The 27,997-nt window shown below is 46.9% G+C and overlaps 1 protein-coding gene across 1 annotated transcript; it reads right to left on the reverse strand.

Moving 5' to 3' along the window:
- Positions 1-540: 540 nt before the first annotated feature.
- glula (glutamate-ammonia ligase (glutamine synthase) a) lies at positions 541-3,818 on the reverse strand. The gene is made up of 7 exons (XM_056292580.1): positions 3,669-3,818; positions 2,800-2,991; positions 2,488-2,649; positions 2,227-2,373; positions 1,988-2,115; positions 1,673-1,872; positions 541-1,568 (listed from the first exon to the last, which is right to left on the reverse strand). The coding sequence occupies exons 2-7, from the start codon at positions 2,963-2,965 to the stop codon at positions 1,256-1,258; spliced, it is 1,116 nt and encodes a 371-aa protein (XP_056148555.1). The 5' UTR covers positions 2,966-2,991; positions 3,669-3,818; the 3' UTR covers positions 541-1,255.
- Between the last annotated feature and the right edge of the window lie 24,179 nt (positions 3,819-27,997).

The raw sequence follows: 27,997 nt of genomic DNA on the forward strand, positions 1-27,997 counted from the left end.
TCTGTACAAGTCCCTCTGTACAAGTCCCTCTGTACAAGTCCCTCTATACAAGTCCCTCTGTACAAGTCCCTCTGTAAAAGTCCCTCTGTACAAGTCCCTCTGTAAAAGTCCCTCTGTACAACTCCCTCTGTACAAGTCCCTCTGTAAAAGTCCCTCTGTACAAGTCCCTCTGTACAAGTCCCTCTATACAAGTCCCTCTGTACAAGTCCCTCTGTGCAAATCCCTCTGTACGGTTACATTGTATGAAGTGTGCACAGGTCAGTTCCTTTTAATCCGCTGATTAAAAGTTGCAGGTTAGAGTCTGGAGACACACGTTTTTAATATATAATAGTAGTATACTGCTTACAGTATGCCAGTTATTGTAAACTATGGCAGATTATTGTGCTCCTGTGTGTATCTTGAAGTCTAGCACTGGGAGGTAGATTTTGTGCTTGCTGCACTAAGCCATAACAAACTAAAACCATAGCAGCCATGTTGTGATAAACATACGTTTTAAAATGTTTTTCGAATGAATTAAATTAAAAAAAATAACCCAACAGGTTCAGTGAATTGAGATTTTACCAAATCAGGTGCATTACAACAGAGCATTTTGACAAAAAAGGATAAAACTCCTTCATGAGCCATACAGGAACTCTACAAATGGCATATGGACAGATCCACATGTTGAGACAACAACAGTCTGGGCACATACATCTACAGTGTACCATACAACTTGACCCAGTGTCAAAAAAATCGTGATGAATTTTAAAAAAAAAATTGCCATTTAAAAATAGACTTCTTAAAAATAATTAGTAACATTAAAGACTGATTAATATGAGCCAAAAGAGTTGTCACCACACTTTAGACAGTGCACATACTAGCCATAGATTAGGAAATTACACATGCCAACCAGCCTCAGCAGCTCTACTCTTCAGTGCCCGTGTGCTTTAGTTCATTTTAGTCGTCTACAGGCAAAGCTAAGGGTACATCTCAAAAACAGGTGTTTAGGTCATCTCCTCCTAACACACAAGGGGGAAGATATACCCTGTAAAACCATGTCTTCAGCTACAAAGGACACATCCTCCTTATAATAGTAAGTTGACCAGCCAACTTTAAGCTATTTAAAAATACAGGTTAAAAATCATTGCAGGGGGGGAGGGGGGAGGGGGGTAATAAAGACAAGTACAGTACTAGTTTAACTTTCAGCTTTTTAAAAACGAAAGATAGGAAAACAGGGCAGTGGAGGGCATTGGGTTCAGTCCAGAGAGATGGGGATTTAGTAATCCACAGGTTCGTCTCCCTCCTCGCTGAGCAAACAGGTGCGGATCAGGGCCTCGGTCACTGCGTAGGGGTCGCAGTTGGCTGACGGGCGGCGGTCCTCGAAGTAGCCCTTCTTCTCCTGGCCCACAGTGCGAGGGATGCGGATGCTGGCGCCACGATTCGCTACGCCAGCGGAGAACTCATGGATGTTGGAGGTTTCATGGTGACCAGTGAGACGACGGGCGTTGTCGAGCCCCCCCTTAGGGTCGTAGGCACGGATGTGATAGTGGTGCCTTTTACCCAGCCTCTCAATGGACTCCTCGATCGCTCTGAAAATGAAAACGAAATGCAGTCTTATTTGCTGACAACAACGCTCCTATCCAAGAAACTACAAGAACCGGCCAAAAACAAAAGCAAAATGTTAAACACTCACTTTAATCCGCCCTCTTCCCTCATCTCTTTCGTACTGAAGTTTGTGTGGCAGCCAGCGCCGTTCCAGTTACCGGGGATTGGCTTGGGGTCAAATGAGGCCACAACTCCAAAGTCCTCGCAGACACGGTGCAGGATGAAGCGCGCCGCCCAAAGGTGATCCCCCATGTTGACGCCTTCACAGGGCCCGACCTGGAACTCCCACTAGACATAAAGCGGAGTTTAAAGTTAGCATGTCAAATGGCTGTCAAAGCTGCAAAGCTCTGCATCTGTCAAAACAACAAAACAAAAGAGCATTTCAACAGCTCTTAAGGCTTACCTGAGCTGGCATCACTTCTGCATTTGTGCCACAAATCTGAACACCAGCATAGAGGCAGGCTTTGTAATGGGCCTCCACTATATCCCTGCCATAGGCTTTGTCTGCACCCACACCACAGTAGTAAGGACCTGTAACGAGGCAACAGTGAATTAAACCATTGAAATAATGAGCAAAGCTACTCTGCAGTACGAGCTGGAGCGCTGGTTCTGATCTACTGTACTGCGCTTTGTGGTCCTTGCCTTGTGGTCCAGGGAAACCATTAGATGGCCAGCCAAACGGGTGTCCATCAGTGCCAAGGATTGTGTACTCTTGTTCCATGCCAAACCAAGGGTGCTGATCCGCCACCATAGCCATGATCTTCTTACACGTCAGTCGCAAGTTTGTTTCTTCGAGAAAGAAAGACAACACCAGATTCAATACCACCATCACATTATAGGCAATACCAGCCCGACAGCCCCACAAAGAGGACGCGACGTAAACATTCAGAGCTTCTGCATCACCTGCAGGCTTGTGGTTGTACTTCAGCACCTCACACAGGACCAGTTTGTTGGGATCTTTACGGAACGGGTCACGGAACATGGCGGCAGGGATCAGGTACATGTCACTGTTGGAGCCCTCTGACTGGTAAGTGCTGGAACCATCAAAGTTCCATTCTGGCAGGTCTGCAGATACGGGAAAGAAGAAGAAGAAGACGGGAATCAGTCACACCACATCACCTCTATCAACAGTCACACCACATCACCTCTCAGGGGGGTAAACTGAAAAGGCAAGAAGAAAGCACTAAATGCAACTAAATGAATAAATAAACTTACCCTCGATGCTTTTCGGTTCAGAGTCTAACGTCCTGGTTTTGCATCGGAGCCCCTCTCCAGTTCCGTCAATCCAGATGTACATGGCTTGCACCTTGTCTCCCTGGGGGAGCTCCATGTACTGCCGTTTCACAACTTTACTCAGACCGGAGCTGGCGGACGTGGCCATCTTGCCTCCTGCCCACTATAACACACCTGAGGGCACAAGGCATCGAGGATCAGCCCCCCCGCTGCAGCGCCTGTTGCGTAACCGGCGCCGCGAGCGGCTCATTGTGGCATCTTCCAGAAGGGGCCGAGGCTTGGTGCGCGAGCTGTGTGCCCGCGCACCAAGCCGCGGCTACTAAGAAACACAAAAAGGAACCACGCACACACGCACGCACGCTCGCACACGCAGAGGAACGACGCGCACACGCACACAAACACGCAGAGGACCGACGCGCACACGCACACACACGCGCAGAGGACCGACGCGCGCACGCCGCTCTGTTTCTGGGTAAACTGGAGCGAAGACGCCACGAGCCGTCTGGAGGAAGGGGGAAAACCCTCGTGGTTCAGCACGTTAAGCGCCGATTCACACCCCCCCTACTCCCCCTCTCCCCACTATCGACCACCCAGCACCGCCACATGTAGTCATGGCTACAGTAGGGAAGCCGTAACATCACGGACTTCCTCAGCGCAGCTCCTCAGCCGGTAATCCCTCCCCCCGCTGGGAGAAGGCAGCACGGGCGTTTCACAAGTCCGCGAGACAACAACTAACAAATAAAGACAGCAAACCAGGGAGAAACCCGGGGGCGCTGAAGTGACCACGGGGCGAGGCGGTACAGCTCCGCTGGCGGGATGACAGGCGGAGGCGAAGAGCAAAGTCACATTACCTGGAAAAGGGAGGGAAGTGCAGTAGACGCTACAGGACTGGCGGGTCCGGGATACTGTGGTCTGATGCGTCCGTAGTCGGGTTTTCATTCTCCAGTGGCACGCCGGTGCGCCCAGGCACATTTATAACGTGAGGACGGCACGTCGCGTCTCTGATTGGTCAGTCAGGTGCCAATGTGTCGGCTGCGCGCTCCACCCGGAAACCCGCCGCGCGGGCTCTCAGACGCCGGCCCGAGTCCCGAGCTCGAGACCAGTTCCGTCGGAGCCGTCAGAGGAACAAAAACAAATCTCTAGCTGCAAGAAAGTTATAGTATTTAAAAAGGACGTTATAGTATTACGCTCGCCATAATAAAATGGATAAAAAGATATGGAAGCGCAAAGCCTCCTCATCATTCACACGCTCCTGACGTAGACTGCGACCCTGTGCGCCATCCTGTGGCGAACGTTCAGTACGACAACGTGGCGCTTTGTCGGACCATGTTATGTAATCCAATCAAGCAAGTATGCAGGCTGCTGCACACACACACACACAACGGTTTAGTATGCAATGTCCACGACAACGACTGACATCTTATAAATGTCCATAAAGATGTCGCAAACATCTCTGAATAACTGCTTCTTGCCAACACCCTCCTGATAAGTGAAGTTGATAGATTTGCTGCGTGGTTTCTTGGGCTACACAGGCCACAGGCCAACTCTCACGGGTTAAAGGAGAATTCTACCTTCGTTGCAAATCACTTCACAAAGTGCATCCAAATCAAAAAGTGCACATCCGGTTGGTGCGTTTGAAGGTGCCTCGTATGAAGTCCTCCCTTTGTGTTGCAATCCAGCACAAACCGGCTGGCATTACAGCAATGTCCACTGAAATGATGAGATGGCTTGCATAACAGGGGGGTGCATCCGTTTTAATTGGCCTCGATCTGTGTGTTTAAAATGATCAATTTGTTCATCTGGCTAGCACGATTCTCATTTGTTTGCTATCCCCAGAGGGAAAATGTAATAAAATGTTGTGGATTTCTTCAGCAGTCACATAAATCTATCTAAATGTTTTGTTTATCCCCCCCCCCCACCAAAATGTCATGCTGCTTGTTTGGCTTACACGCCATTGTGAGAGTCTCTAACTTTCATCTGTGTTCTGTGTGACTGGAGTGTTCCCCGTCCGAGGTGTTTGGGCAGATCATCTGCCTCTCTTTCAGCCGGAGAACAGATGGTATCTCTGTCCTGAAACCCTGCTGGGGAAGGTAACCGTGAAGGGAATTTGTGACTTATCATTATTATGTACTTAACGGCATTTTTGCCTGATTTGTGTAACATTAACATTATATTGCTCAGCACTTTTCACACAGGCTGCAAGTGGAGATGGTTGTTAAAAAGGGTTCGATTACATTGCTTTCCATAATTCAGACAAACTTGTCTTGATCACCACTGTATTTTATGAAAAGATTTGCTTGGGTATGCATCAGGTTCTGCAAAAGGCAGTGCCTGAAACTACGCATGTTGATATGAAAAATATTGCACTTGCTATCTAAGATGAAATCAGTTTACAAATGTCTGCATTTATGCCACTGCAACAAGAAACTCAGCGATACAGTGATGCAGTGCTACAGTGATGATGATACAATGATACAGTGATGGCGATACAGTGATACAGTGATGGAGTGCTACAGTGATGATGATACAATGATACAGTGATGGCGATACAGTGATACAGTGCTACAGTGATGATGATACAATGATACAGTGATGGCGATACAGTGATACAGTGATGGTGGTAAAGTGATACAGTGATACAGTGCTACAGTGATGGCGATACAGTGATACAGTGCTACAGTGATGGCGATACAGTGATACAGTGATGGTGGTAAAGTGATACAGTGATACAGTGCTACAGTGATGGCGATACAGTGATGGTGACACAGTGATACACTGCAGTTCCTTCCTCAGTCAACAAGCCTTCCAGTGTTCCACTGTTTACTCAAAGGGAAAATACAGAGAAAATGGATTGAGATGCTTCTTCAGCTTCTAAAGAGTTTTGGTTTCTTAAAAGATGTTTGAGTGTGGTACAAGGAATGAGACACTAATGCTCTTTCATCAAATGCATCCAAAGGGATCAAAGAGGGTTGAATCTGTTCATCTGGATACAACGTTTATTGACTGATACAACGTTTATAAACATTGTATCAGTTAATAAACGTTGTATCAGTCAATAAACGTTGTATCCAGATGAACTGATTCAACCCCCTTTGATGTTCTTACCTGGATTATTGAGCATGCATCATGAGTCCACAGGATCCTTCTGTCACTCAGATGTCATGGAAGCTTTAGGTGCTTTTGTAAAGATATGGTTTATTTGTTTAGGTGTGTGTGTGTGTGTGTGTGTGTGTGTGTGTGTGTGTGTGTGTGTGTGTGTGTGTGTCTCAGAGTTGATGGGACTCAGCACTACAGATATACACTACCGTTCAAAAGTTTGGGATCACCCAAACAATTTCGTGTTTTCCATGAAAAGTCACACTTATTCACCACCATATGTTGTGAAATGAATAGAAAATAGAGTCAAGACATTGACAAGGTTAGAAATAATGATTTGTATTTGAAATAAGATATTTTTTACATCAAACTTTGCTTTCGTCAAAGAATCCTCCATTTGCAGCAATTACAGCATTGCAGACCTTTGGCATTCTAGCTGTTAATTTGTTGAGGTAATCTGGAGAAATTGCACCCCACGCTTCCAGAAGCAGCTCCCACAAGTTGGATTGGTTGGATGGGCACTTCTTTGAGCAGATTGAGTTTCTGGAGCATCACATTTGTGGGGTCAATTAAACGCTCAAAATGGCCAGAAAAAGAGAACTTTCATCTGAAACTCGACAGTCTATTCTTGTTCTTAGAAATGAAGGCTATTCCATGCGAGAAATTGCTAAGAAATTGAAGATTTCCTACACCGGTGTGTACTACTCCCTTCAGAGGACAGCACAAACAGGCTCTAACAGGTACTATTTAATGAAGATGCCAGTTGGGGACCTGTGAGGCGTCTGTTTCTCAAACTAGAGACTCTAATGTACTTATCTTCTTGCTCAGTTGTGCAACGCGGCCTCCCACTTCTTTTTCTACTCTGGTTAGAGCCTGTTTGTGCTGTCCTCTGAAGGGAGTAGTACACACCGGTGTAGGAAATCTTCAATTTCTTAGCAATTTCTCGCATGGAATAGCCTTCATTTCTAAGAACAAGAATAGACTGTCGAGTTTCAGATGAAAGTTCTCTTTTTCTGGCCATTTTGAGCGTTTAATTGACCCCACAAATGTGATGCTCCAGAAACTCAATCTGCTCAAAGAAGTGCCCATCCAACCAATCCAACTTGTGGGAGCTGCTTCTGGAAGCGTGGGGTGCAATTTCTCCAGATTACCTCAACAAATTAACAGCTAGAATGCCAAAGGTCTGCAATGCTGTAATTGCTGCAAATGGAGGATTCTTTGACGAAAGCAAAGTTTGATGTAAAAAATATCTTATTTCAAATACAAATCATTATTTCTAACCTTGTCAATGTCTTGACTCTATTTTCTATTCATTTCACAACATATGGTGGTGAATAAGTGTGACTTTTCATGGAAAACACAAAATTGTTTGGGTGATCCCAAACTTTTGAACGGTAGTGTATGTTACTATTATCACTGCTGGTGCCAGTATCATGGCCACTTGTTGCACCATCTCTGGTGACCATAAGACACAATACAGAATATAGTCACATTATTATGGCTCTTTCCTCTTTGACATACTACATCAGATATGTTAACACAGATAACTGCTGAATAACTGCAACGGTAATGAGTTAGCCACAGCCTTGGTGTACTTTCAGAGAGGTCGGTGGCGATAAGTGCAGCCAGCCAAATGGAATGAAGGAGAGGACGTAATGTGAAGCCATGAACAGGCAGCAGTCTTATTGGCTCCCAAAGCACCGCGGTCTATCCATTGCCAAGGAGGATGAGCATGTTTCCTCTCATCTCACCCCCCAAGAGATGCATGCACCCTTTGATCACAAGCTGGAATTTGGGCCTTGAATCAAATAATGGCCTCGCCTGTTATCCGGACCTACTGCTCTAAGAAGAGAAAGAGGTTTCTGTTTAGCTCCCATTAAAGGCCTGGTCCAAGAGTGAGGCTTGGTGCTACAAGCAAACACTTGAGATGTCTCTCTACACATCTGCATGCGTACCGCTTATCGCTTGTGTGGTAATGCCCTCCCCCTGGCGTACGATGGAGCCCCCTCTCACCTTTCCGGTCTGATCCCGTTTCTCGAGACAGAGGACGGCCCTGAAACCGGCTCTGGCCTAGAGAATAGTGTGGGTGCATCTTAGTGATGTCGTTGGTGCTTAAAGATAGAAATGCTCCACTGCCCTCACTGAAGTCACAGTCAGCGCCCTTATCAGCCATGTGATGCCTCAGATTCACTCTGCTAAGGCAGAGTCTGGCCAGGTGAGAATAAGGAACATGACGTCACTACAACCTGGATGGACTCTGAACTTAAAAAGAAACTGCTGACGCGGAGTTTTCTGTTACACTTTCTTGCCTCAGCTCCCTCGGAGCCACCCTCAGCTCTGCACTACATACGCTCTTTCCTCACCTTGAGCGGGTTCTGGCTCCTGCCCACTGTCACATACAGCTGCATTAGAGCTCTACAGAGCTCATATATAGCATCCAAAGTCAAACTAACCCTCCTTTGTGCCCTCCCGCCGTTAAGGCGCTTTCTGAGTTTGGCTTGGGAACGTCAGCTGTTGGTCTGCAGCGCCATCTAGCGGACGCAGATGAGGGCGAGCCTAGATCTTCAGCAGGCCGGCTGAGGATACCTGGATGCAAGAGCCCTGCTGGGCCTGTTACCCCTGAGGATGGGAGGCTCTGTCCAGCTGAACAACAGAGAGGAGAAGCAGTAAGACTGCCACCGTAATGCTCCATTTGTCTGGAGCCGTTAGGTTAATGGAGTGGTTAGGTAGAAATAGGACGGTGTGGAGTGTTTACCAATTTTTCTTGCAGCCACTAACATTTTTGTGGCCTCCCACCTGAACCTCTGGCTCAGACGTGCCCACAGGCTGCTGCTGAGGCAGCCTGCAAAAACCTTTGGCTGTGCTGGGCCTTCCAACAAGAGAGCCAACATGAGACGAGTGTGCCTCCCACACTTACATATCTCCCTTCTCATTTACAGGAAATTACCCGGGACAATTTATTGTCATTTCTTTCATGTACTTGTATACACATAAGAAGCACAATTCCGTTTCCCCCAGCCTACAGCAGGGCGACACAAAAGACGAAAACACACGTCCCAAATTTCCCAAAAGCGACACCACCAAAAACAGAGAACAAAGCACACACACACAAAAAGCAAACAAACCCACAAACAGTTAACAACACAGCCCATTCAATGCAACGCTGCTGCTAGCCCATGCAGACCGGCAGTTCTGGACATCATCCGGTCTGCATGGGCTAGCAGTTAGCTTAGCCTGCCCCGCTTCCACATCCTGTGTCAAGACCGCCCTCGGTGTTTCCTCCTCGGGCGCAGCTTTGGCAGGGCGGTGGTCCCTGGGCCCACCGGACGCAGCAGACCAGGCTCCCTCAGCCGATCCAACACCAGCTCTCCCAGCCAGACACCTTCGACACACCTCCCCGCACTCCACACGACCACACTAAAACACAGTCAACGCCAGGCAAGGCCGCCACCAGACCGCCTTCGGTGTTACCAGCCCTGCCGGTCTGCATGGGCTAGATGGTCGCCATTATGGTCAAATATTGTTTCCAAGATTAACTTCATCCATTGCTTTTTTTCTGTTTACATATGCACACTCTTCTCTAAGTGGTGTGTCAGGTGTTGTAGAGAACCAACAAAAGGAAACTATCCACAAAAAGAGAGGAAAAAGCCGTGACCCACAGCCGTCTATGAAACCAGGTCCATCCCCTAAAGCCTGTTCTCTGCCCAAGTTCCTCGCCAGACACAAGAAGATTGTGACTATACGACCAGCCCAACAGTTAGACTGGGACACGCGCTGTGCCTACATGTCTTCTGTGTCAGGAATGTCAAGCATGTGACGAGCAGCACCACCCGCCAGGACTATTTTGCATATTACCTGAAGCAATTCAATTCCCACAGACTGATAAAATTCCACCAGGTGGAGTAAAAACTACAGAAACAAGGAGCATGCTGGGCTCCAGCAGGCCACAACAACACCGCCGTAAAACAGCTCCTGAAGTGCACAGATGCTGCTGGGCTCCCCATCGTATCATGACGGAGGCCTTTTCTGCAGAGGAAAAACCGAGATCAAGAACGAAGTCACGTTGTGTTCACTGGACTGTCAGAAATGCAGCAGTGGAATCTTTTGGGTACGTTTTCAGGCGGAGAGACGGACATTTTATGAAGTATCTGCATGATGTGTATTATGCTGCACCACATGACACCATCTGGGAGCCTTTACAAGATTTTTTAGACTCCCAGATTGTGTTGATGTGATGCACCACCTTCAGTGCACTGCCTCCATCATATTCCAGATCCCTGAAATGAGGTGTGTTGCTCTGCACCGCCCAGGGGCTGGTCGCCTACTTCGCCAACGGTGAACAGACGCACAGCATTTGTGATCACGTTGTCAAGTGGTTATTAAGGGCAGTTGTACTTCTGGGCAACAGAAACGTGCCACCGGGACCTTTCAGTTGGCGTCACCATCGTCATCTTCACCGCTGCCTACTGAACACTGCCGTGAACCTGCTTGACAGTGGTGGATGGACTCAAGTCGCATCTTCGGCCACAATCCTCAGGACATCGATCACTTTATCACCATCACTGTATCATCATCCCAGTATCACCATCACTCTATCACTTTATCACCATCACTGTATCATCATCCCAGTCCAAACAAACCATCCGCCAGGCTTCCCACGCACACCTCAGAAGAGGTCCAACTAAATGGCTCCACGGCATCGGGTGTTCAGGGATGCAGATGTTCCCTCGTAAGGTCTCACACAGGCTGCAAAGGAACAACATCTTTCTGAGGGAAAGCAGAAACATGGCCAACAGTCAGTTCATGATGAGTAGACCACAGAGCAAAGCAGGGACATGGGGGGAGGGGGGGACTGTTGCAGGTCTGTGGGTTTCTCCACATATCAGAAGACTTTCCCGGGGAATAACAAATTCGCCAACCCGGTTACACCAGCCGTCCTCCTCAAAGGAAGAGCTGGTGAGTTGTCACTTGCTTACCCACTGTCACGTTTGCCCGGGGCTCTGTGCAAGCTGCTCCACCATTCTGCTCCACCATTCTGTTGGGGTTTCCAGAGAGCTGGGACCTGGTGCTGTGGTGACAGCCATTATTACCCTCCGTCCTCCACTCAGAAGCATGAAAGACGCCCGGGACATTTGCACCAGCTTCATCGGAAGTGTGTGTGCATGCCGCCGTGTCAGGAGGAAGTCAGTGCAGAGTCGATCTGTGGCCTCCCCAAAACATCATTGGACACATGTCTTCACAAGGACGTCGTTTACTTGAATACTATGGGATGCGTTTTAAATACCATGCAGGCTTAGCTGTAATATTGTTTATCCGCTGGTCGAGTCTTGAACACATACTCCCACCTAACAGAAGAGCTGTTTCTCTCACATCAGGACACATCCCAAAGCCAGACAGCAAGCAGATGCACATACTAGATGGCTTGAATAGTAGTAGATGATGGGGATCCTCCCTCCTTCGGAAAGATGCACCTTCAACAACGAAGTAGCAACAGTTGACTTCCTGGTTGACGACCCGTCCTACCTGGAAATATCCAAACATTCCGGTCAACCTGGGTATTCAGCCCATATTGTATCATGGGCCGTGCTACTTCCCTCCATCATCCAAACCACTTATCCTGCTCTCAGGGTGGCGGGGATGCCGGAGTCTATCCCAGCAGTCATTGGGTGGCAGGCAAGGAGACACCCTGGACAGGCCGCCAGGCCATCACAACCCCACCCCCACCCCACCCCACACACACCTAGGGACTTCTGTAGTACGGCCGATTCACCTGACCTACATGTTCCTGGACTGTGGGGGGAAATCCGGAGGAAACCCACGCAGACACGGGGAGAACATGCAAACTCCACACGGAGGACGAGCCCCAAGGTTGGACTACCCCGGGGCTCGAACCCAGGACCTTCGTGCTGGGAGGTGAGCGCGTTAACCACCGCGCCACCGTGCCACTGTGTCATCGTGCCATGACCGAGCCCATCCTACTTGCACTATAACCTTTCTCAAGTTCCTGCAGAAGTTGCAGTCATAGTGAGACAAAACCCTTGGCGTTTGTGTGCCACGACTGCTGAGCTACGGGAAGGTGGCCACCTCAGGAGGTACGAAGTCTTTTGCAGGACTCTTTGGGGAACATCACCACGTTTTGCTTCATGAGAAAGCTGAAATGGTCACGAATCTCATCCCCCCCCCCCCAAATTGAGGGTGATGTAATCCGTTACTGTCAAGGTGCAGCAGCAGAGGCAAAACCGAGTCAGTCAGACACAGTCGCTGATACGATCAGATGATGCGATGCAGCGTTATGAGGGCCAGAGCCTCTCGGCTGCAGGTCCCGCTGCAGGCTGCACACCGCTCTTCCCTTATCTTCCTGTCTGTCCTGATGCGAATAGACCCCGGAATACGTATGGACTCCACCAGATATGCCGTGTCAACGGGAAACGGGTGGAGGACTCTGAGGTCTGCCGTGTCTCCCCATTTCCCATTTACTGCCGGAGAAAGTGAGCGGGCATCTTTTCCCCGGGCACCTCTGTGTGTCACGCCTCGACACGCTAAACCAGGCGCGTTTGCTCTCATTACGATGTGCGGGATGGGCAAGTTACACGATCACGTCTCGGCAGTCAGCATCCTCACAGCTGCGCGGATTTGTGGCTGAACAGAGGTTTGCATGACGAGGGCCAAGTCTGTCAACTGCTCGCTGACAGACTCCCCGACTGTATCCGGCCAATTCCGAGCCGTCCCGGTCTCTGCTCCGCCCCCTCTGCCGATCCGGGGAGGGCTGCAGACTACCACAAGCCTCCTCCCATACATGTGGAGTCACCAGCCGCTTCTTTTCACCTGACAGTGAGGAGTTTCACCAGGGGGACGTAGCGCGTGGGGGGATCACGCTATTTCCCCCAGTTCCCCCTCCTCCCCGAACAGGCGCCCCGACCGACCAGAGGAGGCGCTAGTGCAGCGACCAGGACACATCCGGCTTCCCACCCGCAGCCACGGCCAATTGTGTTCTGTAGCATGGATGTAATCTACTATAAGGCATCCATGGTGTGTAGGGACGCCCGACCAAGCCGGAGGTAACACGGGGATTCGAACCGGTGATCTCTGTGTTGTTAGGCAACGGAATAGACCGCCATGCTTCCCGGACGCCCTAGTTTTCCTTCCATATTCCCGCTACTGAAGACGGTGTTTTTAGGTGGAGAGTCAAAGGGTACAAAAAGAATCTGGTCTCCTGACGTCCTCCTGCCCGCCCTCCTGATGGTGCTGACGCCGACATGTGCAGCCTCCTCTTCCTCCTGGGAGGCGTCTTCTGCAGGTCAGCTGGCAGTAAGCACGCCGCACTCAGCACATGCGGCTGACGTTTCAGTCTGCGGGAGCTTTTGTGGGTCGGTTTGTTCCATGGCCCCCCGCGTCACATGACTCCTTACTTCCCGTAACAGTGATCGTCTTGTTCCAAAGAAGAACCCGGGGGTCTTCTCAGCCTGCTTCTCCCAAAAGCCGGAGGGACTATCAAAGATAGCGAACTGTATTTCCTCCATGTTTTGCCTGCACACACCCACTGACACCCGCGCCTCTATATGCGGGAACAAGTGCGTCGCTTTGTTCTACTGACGCGGTTCCTCGGGGATCTGAAGCCCACCAACTTCTCCCCGTGGAGAGACAAACGTCTGACTCTCTCCTGCACTTCACAGCTTACCCAGCATGCATCTGACGGGACTCCTCGTGCTGAACAGACTCCTCTTGTCCACGAGTGGCTGGGAGAGCTGGCGCTGGGTCGGCTGAGGGGGCTCGGTCTGCTGCGTCCCGTGGGCCCAAAGACCGCGGGGCAGGCTAAGCTAACTGCTAGCCATGCAGCCCGGCAGGTCTGACAGTCCTCCTGGCTGGCGTTCGCTCTCTGGACTGCGAGTTTGTTGAATGGTGTTGCAGATTTACTGGATGGGCTGTGTTGCTGAGTGGGTTTCTTCTTCCTCTCTGGTGTTGTGTGTTTTTGACGGTGTGGTTTTTGGGGGGTTTTGGATGTGTGTTTTTGTCTTTGGTGTTGCCCTGCTGTGGGCAGGGGCAAACAACATTCCGTCTCTTTTGTGCAGGCAAGAACATGAATGGGATGACAATGAAATGTTCCTGATTCTTGATTCCTGATATTTACAAGCCTTCTCCAGCCTTCACCCTCCTCCTCCTCCTCCTCCTCCCTTTCTCTCTTCTTCTTACTCTTCTTCTTCTTCATTATTGGTGCAGTAGTAGCCATGCTACTGGCTTGTATGTACTGAATGCCAGCATTTTCCTCTTGTGCATCTCAACACATGAGGCATATCTAAGGTCATGTGATGAACACATGAGGGATATTTAAGTTCATGTGATGAACACATGAGGCATATCTAAGGTCATGTGATGAACACATGAGGCATATCTAAGGTCATGTGATGAACACGAGGCATATCTAAGGTCATGTGATGAACACATGAGGCATATTTAAGTTCATGTGATGAACACATGAGGCATATCTAAGGTCATGTGATGAACACATGAGGGATATTTAAGTTCATGTGATGAACACATGAGGCATATTTAAGTTCATGTGATGAACACATGAGGCATATTTAAGTTCATGTGATGAACACATGAGGGATATTTAAGTTAATGTGATGAACACATGAGGCATATTTAAGTTCATGTGATGAACACATGAGGCATATCTAAGGTCATTTGATGAACACATGAGGCCTATTTAAGTTCATGTGATGAACACATGAGGCATATTTAAGTTCATGTGATGAACACATGAGGGATATTTAAGTTAATGTGATGAACACATGAGGCATATTTAAGTTCATGTGATGAACACATGAGGCATATCTAAGGTCATGTGATGAACACATGAGGCCTATTTAAGTTCATGTGATGAACACATGAGGCATATTTAAGTTCATGTGATGAACACATGAGGCATATTTAAGTTCATGTGATGAACACATGAGGCATATTTAGGTTCATGTGATGAACACGAGGCATATTTAAGTTCATGTGATGAACACATGAGGCATATCTAAGGTCATGTGATGAACACATGAGGCCTATTTAAGTTCATGTGATGAACACGAGGGATATTTAAGTTCATGTGATGAACACATGAGGGATATTTAAGTTCATGTGATGACCACATGAGGCATATTTAAGTTCATGTGATGAACACATGAGTGATATTTAAGTACATGTAATGAACACATGAGTGATATTTAAGTTCATGTAATGAACACATGAGGGATATTTAAGTTCATGTGATGAACACATGAGGGATATTTAAGTTCATGTGATGAACACATGAGACATATTTAAGCTCATGTGATGAACACATGAGGCATATCTAAGTTCATGTGATGAACACGAGACATATTTAAGTTCATGTGATGAACACGAGGCATATTTAAGTTCATGTGATGAACACGAGGCATATTTAAGTTCATGTGATGAACACATGAGACATATTTAAGTTCATGTGATGAACACATGAGTGATATTTAAGTTCATGTGATGAACACATGAGGCATATTTAAGTTCATGTAATGAACACATGAGGCATATTTAAGTTCATGTGATGAACACATGAGGCATATTTAAGTTCATGTGATGAACACACGAGGCATATTTAAGTTCATGTGATGAACACATGAGTGATATTTAAGTTCATGTGATGAACACATGAGGCATATTTAAGTTCATGTGATGAACACGAGACATATTTAAGTTCATGCAATGAACACGAGGCATATTTAAGTTCATGTGATGAACACGAGGCATATTTAAGTTCATGTGATGAACACATGAGACATATTTAAGTTCATGTAATGAACACATGAGGCATATTTAAGTTCATGTGATGAACACGAGGCATATTTAAGTTCATGTAATTAACACATGAGGCATATTTAAGTTCATGTGATGAACACATGAGGCATATTTAAGTTCATGTGATGAACACATGAGGCATATTTAAGTTCATGTTTCATGAAACTGCGAATCGCATCCCCACTACTTTTGATTTAGTGTGTAATTTAAATGTTAGCAAAAACATTACTGGGTTAACTCGCGTGCGCGCGAGCGCGCGTGTTGAAATGAACGGTGTTGGCGCGTGCATGGTTTGGGGAAGTGTCTGCCCGGTACTACCACATGGGGCGCTCATACGCCAAGATAAAATATAGTCCAACAGAAGTTACAGTGCATAGGAGCAGACTCTTTGTGACGTCCTAGAGGCCAAGCCTCAGGTCGCCGCGGTTTAAAGCTGTACATGAAGGAGCAGTTTCAGCTCTCAGCTTCATAATTCATCAGCATAAAGAAAAACAACCTTTATGTTCTTAAGTAAATATCTGTCAAATGTCCTCGAGCGCAATATCAACCATTTGTGTCAGATAGATCCCTCTGTGGTGAGTAGTAACAGGTCTCTTGCCAGCAGGGGGCAGCACCTAACAACATAGAAACCATGTGACTGTAGCCCAGCTGCACCAGCTAAAGCGACATGTTTCTGATAACCTAGGCTTATGTATTATTGTGATTACTTTCATAACAAATGTATTTTACATGAGATATAATTACTAACTTATTTCATTAAAATGCACACCGCTTATAGCTCTGCTTGCTGAACTGACGTTATAATGTATAATATAACGTTATAACTGACGTTATAATGACGTTATAATGTGTTTGCTGAACTGACGTTATAATGTGAAGTGCTGCAAGTAGCCTCTGTTTGGTGAAAACGACAACACCAAAACTCCTTCAGGTCTAGTACGGTGTAATGTAGACCACCTCTCAACATGTGATTGGGGGGGACGCTATATAACAGAGAAAATACTGACGGTAGTTTCAGCAGTTATAAGCCACGTTTTGACAGAATTCATCTGGAAACGTTTCTGAAACAATAAAAGCAGAAATGACCTGGGTTTTTAAGTGGGATCATGGAATGTAAAGTCAGGTCAGTCAGGTCAGGGTTTTTAAGTGGCATCATGGAATGTAAAGTCAGGTCAGGGTTTTTAAATGAGATCATGGACTGTAAAGTCAGGTCAGGGTTTTTAAGTGAGATCATGGACTGTAAAGTCAGGTCAGGGTTTTTAAGTGGGATCATGGAATGTAAAGTCAGGTCAGGGTTTTTAAATGAGATCATGGAATATAAAGTAAGGTCAGACAGGTCAGAGTTTTTAAGTGAGATCATGGACTGTAAAGTCAGGTCAGGGTTTTTAAGTGGGATCATGGAATGTAAAGTCAGGTCAGGGTTTTTAAGTGGGATCATGGAATGTAAAGTCAGGTCAGGGTTTTTAAGTGTGATCATGGAATGTAAAATCAGGTCAGGGTTTTTAAGTGAGATCATGGAATGTAAAGTCAGGTCAGGGTTTTTAAGTGGGATCATGGAATGTAAAATCAGGTCAGGGTTTTTAAGTGGGATCATGGAATGTAAAGTCAGGTCAGGGTTTTTAAGTGGGATCATGGAATGTAAGTCAGGTCAGGGTTTTTAAGTGGGATCATGGAATGTAAAGTCAGGTCAGGGTTTTTAAGTGGGATCATGGAATGTAAGTCAGGTCACGGTTTTTAAGTGGGATCATAGAATGTAAGTCAGGTCAGGGTTTTTAAGTGGGATCATAGAATGTAAGTCAGGTCAGGGTTTTTAAGTGGGATCATGGAATGTAAAGTCAGGTCAGGGTTTTTAAGTGGGGTCATGGAATGTAAAGTCAGGTCAGGGTTTTTAAGTGGGATCATGGAATGTAAGGTCAGGTCAGGGTTTTTAAGTGGGATCATAGAATGTAAGTCAGGTCAGGGTTTTTTAGTGGGGTCATGGAATGTAAAGTCAGGTCAGGGTTTTTAAGTGGGATCATAGAATGTAAAGTCAGGTCAGGGTTTTTAAGTGGGGTCATAGAATGTAAGTCAGGTCAGGGTTTTTAAGTGGGATCATGGAATGTAAAGTCAGGTCAGGGTTTTTAAGTGGGATCATGGAATGTAAAGTCAGGTCAGGGTTTTTAAGTGGGGTCATGGAATGTAAAGTCAGGTCAGGGTTTTTAAGTGGGATCATGGAATGTAAAGTCAGGTCAGGGTTTTTAAGTGGGGTCATGGAATGTAAAGTCAGGTCAGGGTTTTTAAGTGGGATCATGGAATGTAAGGTCAGGTCAGGGTTTTTAAGTGGGATCATAGAATGTAAGTCAGGTCAGGGTTTTTAAGTGGGATCATGGAATGTAAAGTCAGGTCAGGGTTTTTAAGTGGGGTCATGGAATGTAAGTCAGGTCAGGGTTTTTAAGTTGGGTCATGGAATGTAAAGTCAGGTCAGGGTTTTTAAGTGGGGTCATGGAATGTAAAGTCAGGTCAGGGTTTTTAAGTGGGGTCATGGAATGTAAAGTCAGGTCAGGGTTTTTAAGTGGGGTCATGGAATGTAAAGTCAGGTCAGGGTTTTTAAGTGGGATCATGGAATGTAAAGTCAGGTCAGAGTTTTTAAGTTGGGTCATGGAATGTAAAGTCAGGTCAGGGTTTTTAAGTGGGGTCATGGAATGTAAAGTCAGGTCAGGTGAGCAGTTTGTTCTTGGGTTATGAATGATAATTGAGGATGTGGATGTTTGAGCACAGGTTTGTTGTATGCCCGCATAGTGTAGGATGAGGACACTAAGTGTTTGAAGAGGCACCACAAATCTTCATCGTGGGCTTTCACGTTCATCCCCAGAGCTTCTCCTTCCCAGGTCATCCCTCATTTAGGGTGCAGATCCTCTGTGTGAATAGCCCTCCAGCCTACATGCCCCATTCCCTGCTCTCAACCTTCTCGGAAACACTGGCTAAACCCCGAGCAGTCCCTCGGCCCTCGTATATCATCATATCCTCTGGTCCCGCCAAACCACAGGACAACAGCCTACCTTAAAAATTAATAAGGCTGACAATGTGTTTGTCTTCATGCTAGTAATCACCAGCGTGTCCTCAGTGACTCATCAGTCCAGCTGTAAATCAGGCCAGGAGGGGCCTTGAGGGATGCTGCTCCTGCGAAGCTCGTTCAGAAACACTTTATTTGGAGCATCAATAAGATCTGGCTTTGCAATTACACTTGTTGATATGGCAGCGTGAAATACCGCCGCATGTTCACACTGGAGTCGACAGGATCACCACCAGCTACTGGCAGGGCTGTTGTTGCTACGCCTCCCTGTCTGGACCGAAGAGTTTAAGTTAGGCTGCTCCTTCTGCGGTACATTCTATAGCTACGTAGGGGGGCCATTGAATTTGTGTCTCTGTAATTTTGTGTGTAGTGGATTTTGACAGCATCAGCGGTGGCGATGGCGCGGCGGTGCAGGGCGAGGCATGATGGGTTATGTTTAATACCAGCCTCGCTCTTCTTTGGGATAATAACTTTTGTGCTCCATTCCATGACTTGTCTGTCATCCTGACATGGCAATATCTCCCAACTCCACTGTTTCATAGTCAGTTTCATTTATTTCCAAACACCATTTCACACCCTGCTAGCTTTAACTAGCTCCTCCGCAGCACGCGCAGGGGCTGTGGAGTGAATCGTGACAGAGACAACAGCGTCTCTGGTGAAAAATAAGTAAATATTGTAAATGGCAGACTCTATTATATGACCTTTTTTTGGCCTCCATTTTCTCAGCATGAATTTTTTGTTGTTTTCACGCTGAGGATTGTTAAGCCTGACACAGTTCTGCTCCCTCGTTTCATAATTTGGCTGTTTTATTGATTTAGTCCATATCTCAAACACGTGTCACAATTTTGACAATTTTATTTACTGTTTTACAGGATTCAAAAGGCTGTTATATGTTGTATTGTGATTGATGATCAGTTGCGTCATTGGTATTTATTATAAGTATTTCTAGTGTGCCACTGTGCTGCTTGTTTTAGGATCAGATTTACTTTGACAGGCCAAATAGGTCTGCACATTTAAGGGATTTGACATTTGGGATTATTCATATAAATCATATGAAATAACGTGTTTTATACGGGTTGACAGGGGGGAAAAATCCCAAATTGAAAACAATAAAACTTCCCAAATATGCTATGCTAATGCGCTAGCCTCAACAGACAGCGGCCCACGGCCTTAGTAGGTCAGATGATATGCAGACATCGTCTGTGTCTGCAGGGGGCGCTGCGCAGTGACGTTAATGCGCTTTAAGCACTGGTTCTGTTGGAGGATTTCGGAGGACAGCGGTCGTACTCAGATGAGCAGTGGGCGTCACAGCCGCTGCCTTCTTTGGCACAGGTTTGATGACGTCATCAACGTGGCGCCCAGGTTGTTGAACTAACTCAACGGCGGCACTTCCGTGTTCAAGATTAGCAAATAATATTTCTAGGGCCAATTGGATGTATTTACGAATCTTCACAAAACAAACTTCAACCTGGTTACGTCCCACACAAACTATTCTCCTCTTCCTCCTCCTCCTCTTCCTCGCATCCCAGCACAACAAAACCAGCCCTGACGTCAACACACACAGCGTAACGTGTCACGTGACTTCAACATTCACGTTTTGTTGACAGTGAAACCAGTAAGTGTTGGGAAGGTTACTTTTGAAATGTAATGGGTCACAGATTACTCGTTACCCTGTTGAAAATGTAATAAGTATGTAACTATTCAAATTACTTCATCGAAGTAATGTAACGTATTACATTTGGTTACTTTTTGATTTTCTGACAAACGTTTTAAACTCGGCAATAAAGCTGAGAATCGTAAAAACATACATGTAAACCAGGAAGTGTAGACCTCACAAGAGTACTCCACACTGATTACTGTGCGTCTTTCATCAAGTTCTCCAATATAACCTGAGTTAAGATAGAAATGTTTTGATTTTAAAGCGCAGCCACCAAAGCTTGTTACTGCAAATGACATACTCAGATGTAACCCCTTTACACCTGCAGCCGAGCCGAACTTCTCATTTTATTCTGTTTCGTTATTTCCCCTGAAATCTTGTTGTAACTGTTGTGAACGTCCCCAAAAGTAGTTCCTACCTGTAAATAGGTTCCACCCCAGCGGTTCTACACGCATACCTTTTGTCCCCCGGGAGGGGGCGCTGTTCTGGTGTGACCCCCTCTGAGCCTCGCTTCAGTGAGCACGTGCGCTCGGAGCTGAATAAGAAACCCCACAGGTCTCCAGCGCGTGTGTCCCACTCAGCTACACGCGCAGGGGCAGAAAGCAGTCATCCGTCACTCACACAAGCACCAACATTGTGATTAGCAACTGTCATTTAATTACATGTTTTGTTCTCGGTAACTGTAACGGATTACAATTAATATGTATTTTGTAACTTAATTAGGTAACGCTGTTACATGTAACAAGTTACTGCCCAATAGGCGGGTATGCTGGGCTCCGTCCTGTCCAGAAGTCTCCTTCTAGATACAGGCAGCTCTGCCGCCGGGTGGTCTTGCCCATGGGTTGGTGGGCAAGTGCGGCCCCTGCTGCCACCACCGCCGCTGACATATCAGGGCCGGTTATTAAGAGGATGACAAGTCTATCAAGCCCCATAAGCGGGCCCTCGTGCACGGCAGCTCTTTTGTTACTTTTGGGGAGGGTGTCATCAATCTTGCTGCCATGCTGCTCTCTTGAGCTGCTGATGGCAAACACGATTCCTCCCTCCCCGCCTGGCCTCTCCCGCCTCGCAGGCGGAGGGTGGTGGGGGGTGGGGTGTGGGGGTGGTGGTGGCAGGACTCTCCCCGGAGTGTCTTCTCTTGACAGGGCGCTCCATTCAGACAGCAGGAGGAGCGCAGTACATGGGAGCGCGTAATGAAAGGCTAATGACGGGGCCTCCTTGCTCTGCAGCTGCGCATGGCTGCGCAGCTTTCTGCAACTTCTGCAACGCAATGTGTGTTACCACAACAACAACAACAACAACAACAACAACACCCAAATCTCACATGGTGACAGCCTGACTCGTGGCCTTAACTGTAGGTGTTTGGATAAGGTGGGGACCCTTCCATGCCGCGGGGAAGCCTTCTCATTGGCTGTCCAATAGCGAGCCAATGAACAGCTCGTCGGGACCGCGTGTCCGTCCCTGTCATGGCGGGCTAGACGAGGCGCGACAAGTAAGTCGTCGCGTTGCTTGCGCTCGCCCGAGTCTTGAACGGGTTTGTCTTTTTATTTTCTATTTCAAACTTTGTCTCCAAACAAACTGTGGCTCCCTGACTTTACCCTTAGTTTGAAATCCACTCTGCGCATAACTGTAGTCCACTGACTTCCGGTTTCTACTGCAGCGGTCGTACCAGCTTCCTGTTTGTTGGCGCGTGCTGCTGACAATGGCAGGTTTCCGGTCGCACGTATCCAGTTCCGTGCAGAGCTGTGAGGATGAGGATGCGCGTCCTCGTCGCTGTGGACGGAACCGGATACGTGCGACCGGAAACTCGTCGCCCGTTCGCTGCCAGGCGCAGGTGGGAGTCTGTCGACAATTCTGTGCGCGTGGCTGACATTTATCCATGGTAAATCTTGCAGGCATCGCGGATAATATGTCATTGTTAACGGCACGCGCCAACAAACAGGAAACTGGTATGACCGCTGCAGTAGAAACCGGAAGTTAGTTGCAAACCGTCAGTCAGGATCAGAATCTTGGCAGGGAAGTTTGCACTAAAAGCAAACTGGCTTGGTTGGTGTGTCGCATGAAGCATGTAGGACCCTACATGACGTAGTGGTGAAAAGCGGACGTGTTGTTCAGTGCCTTGTGCAGCAAGCCCGGAGGGAAGTGGCACGAGGCACTATTACGTCACCCTCCGGTGTCCACCGGTACTGCGGGTGTCATGGTACCTCGCAGACACGGACGGTGATGGATGGACTTCAGTCAGGCATTGGCTCAGGTCAGAGACTCCATAAATGTCTTAGACAAGTGTGATATTTTAATCTGTCTTTAGGGAGGGGCTGTTGGGCCCCTGCCCAATCAATACACAGGGCGACGGCCTTGCCAAGACGTCTCATCATGGTGGTTCTTCATTGGTCTGTTTGGATGCGGAAATGTCAGGCAAAACACTGCTGCTCGAACTGGACCGGACGTGTGGATGTCTGCGGTCAAAAACAGTTTATTTTATTTCATTTCATTTCGGATGCCTCGGAAAATAACGAGCTCGGAGACATCAGCTGTTTTCTGGGGGTGGCTGTCAGCGGAGGAGGGCAGCAGACTGACACAGGAAATTTCCATTTGGTTCTCGGATCAAACCCCAGCTGTTTAATTCATCAGTCAACAACAGGCCACGAGCGGAGATCCGGGCTGTGCCGCATCCACCAGCGTCGAGCCCCGCTCTCACGCAACTCTCACGCAACTCTCCCATTAGCGCTGCGCGGGCGGCTTCCAGGGCGCGCGCTGGGTAATTGGCTGTGAGATATTGTTTGTTCAGGTGTTCCGCATAATTGAATTCTGTAATGGAAATATTGTGGACAAATGTTGGAAGAATATTGAAAAGAAACGGTCTTGCTATTAGTTTTCTTTGAAATGGACCACTCGGCGCAGATTAGTTTTCACCCCGGCGGTGATTAGTGACGACTCCTGCTCATTAACGATGCGGCTGACGTGTGACGCAAACACACGCTGAGCGGCGCCTCCACGGACTCGTGTCTCCCGTTCTCAGCCTGTCTCGCCTCCTTCAAACTGCGTGCAGCCTTGAAGGTTTTCCTATAACACGTAGACACGTGTCCCATTGAACACCATCCACTTCGGACACCCACACTGGTTTCGAGCGTCGGGATTTCACTCCTACCTAAAACGGCCATGGGCGGTCAAAATGACCGCCGGTTGTTAAACTCTATATTGTGTCAAGATAAATACCCAGCTGAGATATTGACGCATTACATGTGTTAGTGTGTCTGTTAAGAAACTAACTGACACCAACATTAACATTTTAACAACTTTTAATACTGCTTTTCAAACAAGTTAAAATGGCCGTAAATCCTGCTGCAGCGCCTCGGTGGTAGTCATGGTGCGTCTGGAACCAGACGTGTTGGACATCATCACACATCAAGTTTAGACTATTTCTCTCCACTGGAGGGCGCTAGTGTGTTTCCAGGACAGAGCAACGAACTTCACGAAGGAAATGACGCCACCAATACGCGTCATCAACACTGACATGACGCGCACGATGACGCACAAATTACGCGCGGTCATTTTGACCTCTCGTGGTCGTTTTAGGTAGCTCTTATCGTAATCGTGCAATTGAACTACAACTCGTTTTAATGCAGAGATATGCAATTTTAGGAGCGTTCAACTTTGAACATCCAAAACGGTCATACTGACCGCCTGGAAACGCTGCTTGTGTGCCGCTCTGCGTCACAGACGTGCACAAGTAAGTGTGAAGCTGTGAACTTCTCCGTTTTCCTTCCCTGTCCGTGTGCACACGTGCTAATAAAACACATGTGACTCGCAGCTGGACAGACGTGTTGACAGAGCCAGGTGATGTATTGGATGGTGGCTGAAGGGGAGATGGGCCGGCTGGATCTGGTTCAGCTGGCCGTGATTGACCCAGTGCCTCAGCTCCATCACTCACCTTGTCCTCCCTTTGACTCCTCACCCGCCATCCTTCACTCCCACCCAGAGGAACTGAGGAAAACAACCCAAAAGTTCACTCATAAGCCCTCCCCAGTCCTACTTCCCTCCTTTCGTCTTCTCTCAAGAACCCTCCCCGCTTGCCAGACATGACTTAGACATGGACTCACTGCTCAGGCTCCCAGGACTGGACGTCCCTCTGCTACCATAGCTTACTTGTGTGTGTGTGTGTGTGTTGTTGTTGTTGTTTTGGGGGGGGGGTCTCTTGTTTGATAATCAGTGACAGAGATGTTTCAAGAGTGTGACAGAGTTTTATTTGCCACAACTGACATCTTCATCCCGTCACTTTTACTTCTCTCTTTTTTGTGCCTTACCAAGTGCTGCCGGCATCTGTGGAGTTTCCAGGCGGATACACCAGGGTGGACGGGGAATTCCGGAGGATTGAGACGAGGCCACATCAGCTTAGGCAGGTGGAGACAAGTGCTGTGCACACAAGCACTACAGAGAGAGGGGGGGTGGGGAACATTGGCTTGCTTCTTCTCAGGCTTCAACTGCTGTCCAACGTTTTGGTAACGCAGAGGTCGTGAGGGATGATGATGTTGACGATATTTATTTGCTGTGAGCCATGAGTGGAAAGAGACAGAGAGCAGATCAGTTGATACCGGAGAGCCCGCATAGCAGAATAACAGCAGAGCCTTTGCTGAGGAATAACACAGCACACACCAGCTCTGCATCTGCTAAATGAAAACCGAATAAAAGCGGCGAAAGCTGCAGAATATGAAAGACCAGTTTACCGACTGTACCCTTCATAAATTCTGGCATATCTGCACCCTCAGCGAGCTTTTCCAATCTAATTAGGTCCCCACAGTTTTGAATTTGATTTACACGTGGAAATATGATCAACGGTCAAAAATGGCAACCATAATTCCATGCATTTGTAAATGCATTTTATGATTGGCATTCCCAGAGTGCACCGAGTGCTTCACTTCAGCGTCCCATGTAATTATTCACCGTACATGAAACCTGACATTTTAAGATGCGCACCTTTCTCAGTAATTGAGGCCATGCTGTACCAACAGCTGGTCAGCAATGATCAAGTTTGTAAAATGTAATGTTGTCTTCTGCATGACGATGGCACGGCAATAAACACAAGAGGAACATGTTTTCTCCCAGGTTTACACCGGGCAATAACATTTGTTGTTTTTTTAAGATGGATTACGTGTACAGTACGGGATGGTTCCCAAATGCACTGACAAAAACAGGCAAATGTCCTGCACACATGCAGCATATCTCTATACATATACCCGCACACGTGCAGCATTCTTTATACATGTACCTGCACACATGCAGCATATCTCTATACATATACCCGCACACGTGCAGCATATCTTTATACATGTACCTGCACACATGCAGCATGTCTTTATACATGTGCATGCACACATGCAGCATGTCTTTATACATGTACCTGCACACATGCAGCATATCTTTATACATGTACCTGCACACATGCAGCATGTCTTTATACATGTAAATGCACACATGCAGCATATCTTTATACATGTACCTGCACACATGCAGCATATGTTTATACATGTACCTGCACAAATGCAGCATACCTTTATACATGTATCTGCACACATGCAACATTCTTTATGCATGTGCAAGCATGCAAGCATCATATCTTTATACATGTACCTGCACGCATGCAGTACGTATTTATACATGCACCTGCACACATGCAGCATAACTTTATACATGTGCATGCACACATGCAGCATTCTTTATGTGTACCTGCACACATGCAGCATTATTTATACATGTACCTGCACACATGCATTCTACATTTATACATGCACCTGCACACATGCAGCATACATTTATACATGTAACCGCACACATGCAACATTCTTTATAAATGTACCTGAACACATGCAGCATATATTTATACATGCACACATGCACACATGCAGCATAGCTTTATACACGTGCATGCACACATGCAGCATATCTTTATCCATGTACCTGCACACATGCAGTATACATTTATACATGTACCTGCACACATGCAGCATGTCTTTATACGTGTACCTGCACACATGCAGCATGTCTTTATACATGTGCATGCACACATGCAGTATACATTTATACATGTACCTGCACACATGCAGCATGTCTTTATCCATGTACCTGCACACATGCAGTATACATTTATACATGTACCTGCACACATGCAGCATTATTTATACATGTGCCTGCACACATGCAGCATTATTTATACATGTACCTGCACACATGCAGCATGTCTTTATCCATGTACCTGCACACATGCAGTATACATTTATACATGTACCTGCACACATGCAGCATATGTTTATACATGTACCTGCACACATGCAGCATGTCTTTATACATGTACCTGCACACATGCAGCATTATTTATACATGTGCCTGCACACATGCAGCATTATTTATACATGTACCTGCACACATGCAGCATGTCTTTATACATGTGCATGCACACATGCAGTATACATTTATACATGTACCTGCAGACATGCAGCATGTCTTTATCCATGTACCTGCACACATGCAGCATTATTTATACATGTACCTGCACACATGCAGCATGTCTTTATACGTGTACCTGCACACATGCAGCATGTCTTTATACATGTACCTGCACACATGCAGCATTATTTATACATGTACCTGCACACATGCAGCATGTCTTTATCCATGTACCTGCACACATGCAGTATACATTTATACATGTACCTGCACACATGCAGCATATGTTTATACATGTACCTGCACATATGCAGCATGTCTTTATACATGTACCTGCACACATGCAGCATTATTTATACATGTGCCTGCACACATGCAGCATTATTTATACATGTACCTGCACACATGCAGCATGTCTTTATACGTGTACCTGCACACATGCAGCATGTCTTTATACATGTGCATGCACACATGCAGTATACATTTATACATGTACCTGCACACATGCAGCATGTCTTTATCCATGTACCTGCACACATGCAGCATTATTTATACATGTGCCTGCACACATGCAGCATTATTTATACATGTACCTGCACACATGCAGCATGTCTTTATACGTGTACCTGCACACATGCAGCATGTCTTTATACATGTGCATGCACACATGCAGTATACATTTATACATGTACCTGCAGACATGCAGCATGTCTTTATCCATGTACCTGCACACATGCAGCATTATTTATACATGTACCTGCACACATGCAGCATGTCTTTATACGTGTACCTGCACACATGCAGCATGTCTTTATACATGTACCTGCACACATGCAGCATTATTTATACATGTACCTGCACACATGCAGCATGTCTTTATCCATGTACCTGCACACATGCAGTATACATTTATACATGTACCTGCACACATGCAGCATATGTTTATACATGTACCTGCACACATGCAGCATGTCTTTATACATGTACCTGCACACATGCAGCATTATTTATACATGTGCCTGCACACATGCAGCATTATTTATACATGTACCTGCACACATGCAGCATGTCTTTATACGTGTACCTGCACACATGCAGCATGTCTTTATACA

This window comes from Lampris incognitus, chromosome 14 (genome assembly GCF_029633865.1).
Source record: "Lampris incognitus isolate fLamInc1 chromosome 14, fLamInc1.hap2, whole genome shotgun sequence".
Classification (NCBI taxonomy): Eukaryota; Metazoa; Chordata; class Actinopteri; order Lampriformes; family Lampridae; genus Lampris; species Lampris incognitus.

Coding starts and splice junctions, on each gene's coding strand:
- glula (XM_056292580.1), bottom strand. CDS start 2,965: ATGGCCACGTCCGCCAGCTCCGGTCTGAGTAAAGTTGTGAAACGGCAG. Junction 2,374..2,487: donor GTACAACCACAAGCCTGCAG/GTGATGCAGAAG, acceptor TCTTTCTCGAAG/AAACAAACTTGCGACTGACG. Junction 1,569..1,672: donor AGGGAAGAGGGCGGATTAAA/GTGAGTGTTTAA, acceptor TTTCATTTTCAG/AGCGATCGAGGAGTCCATTG.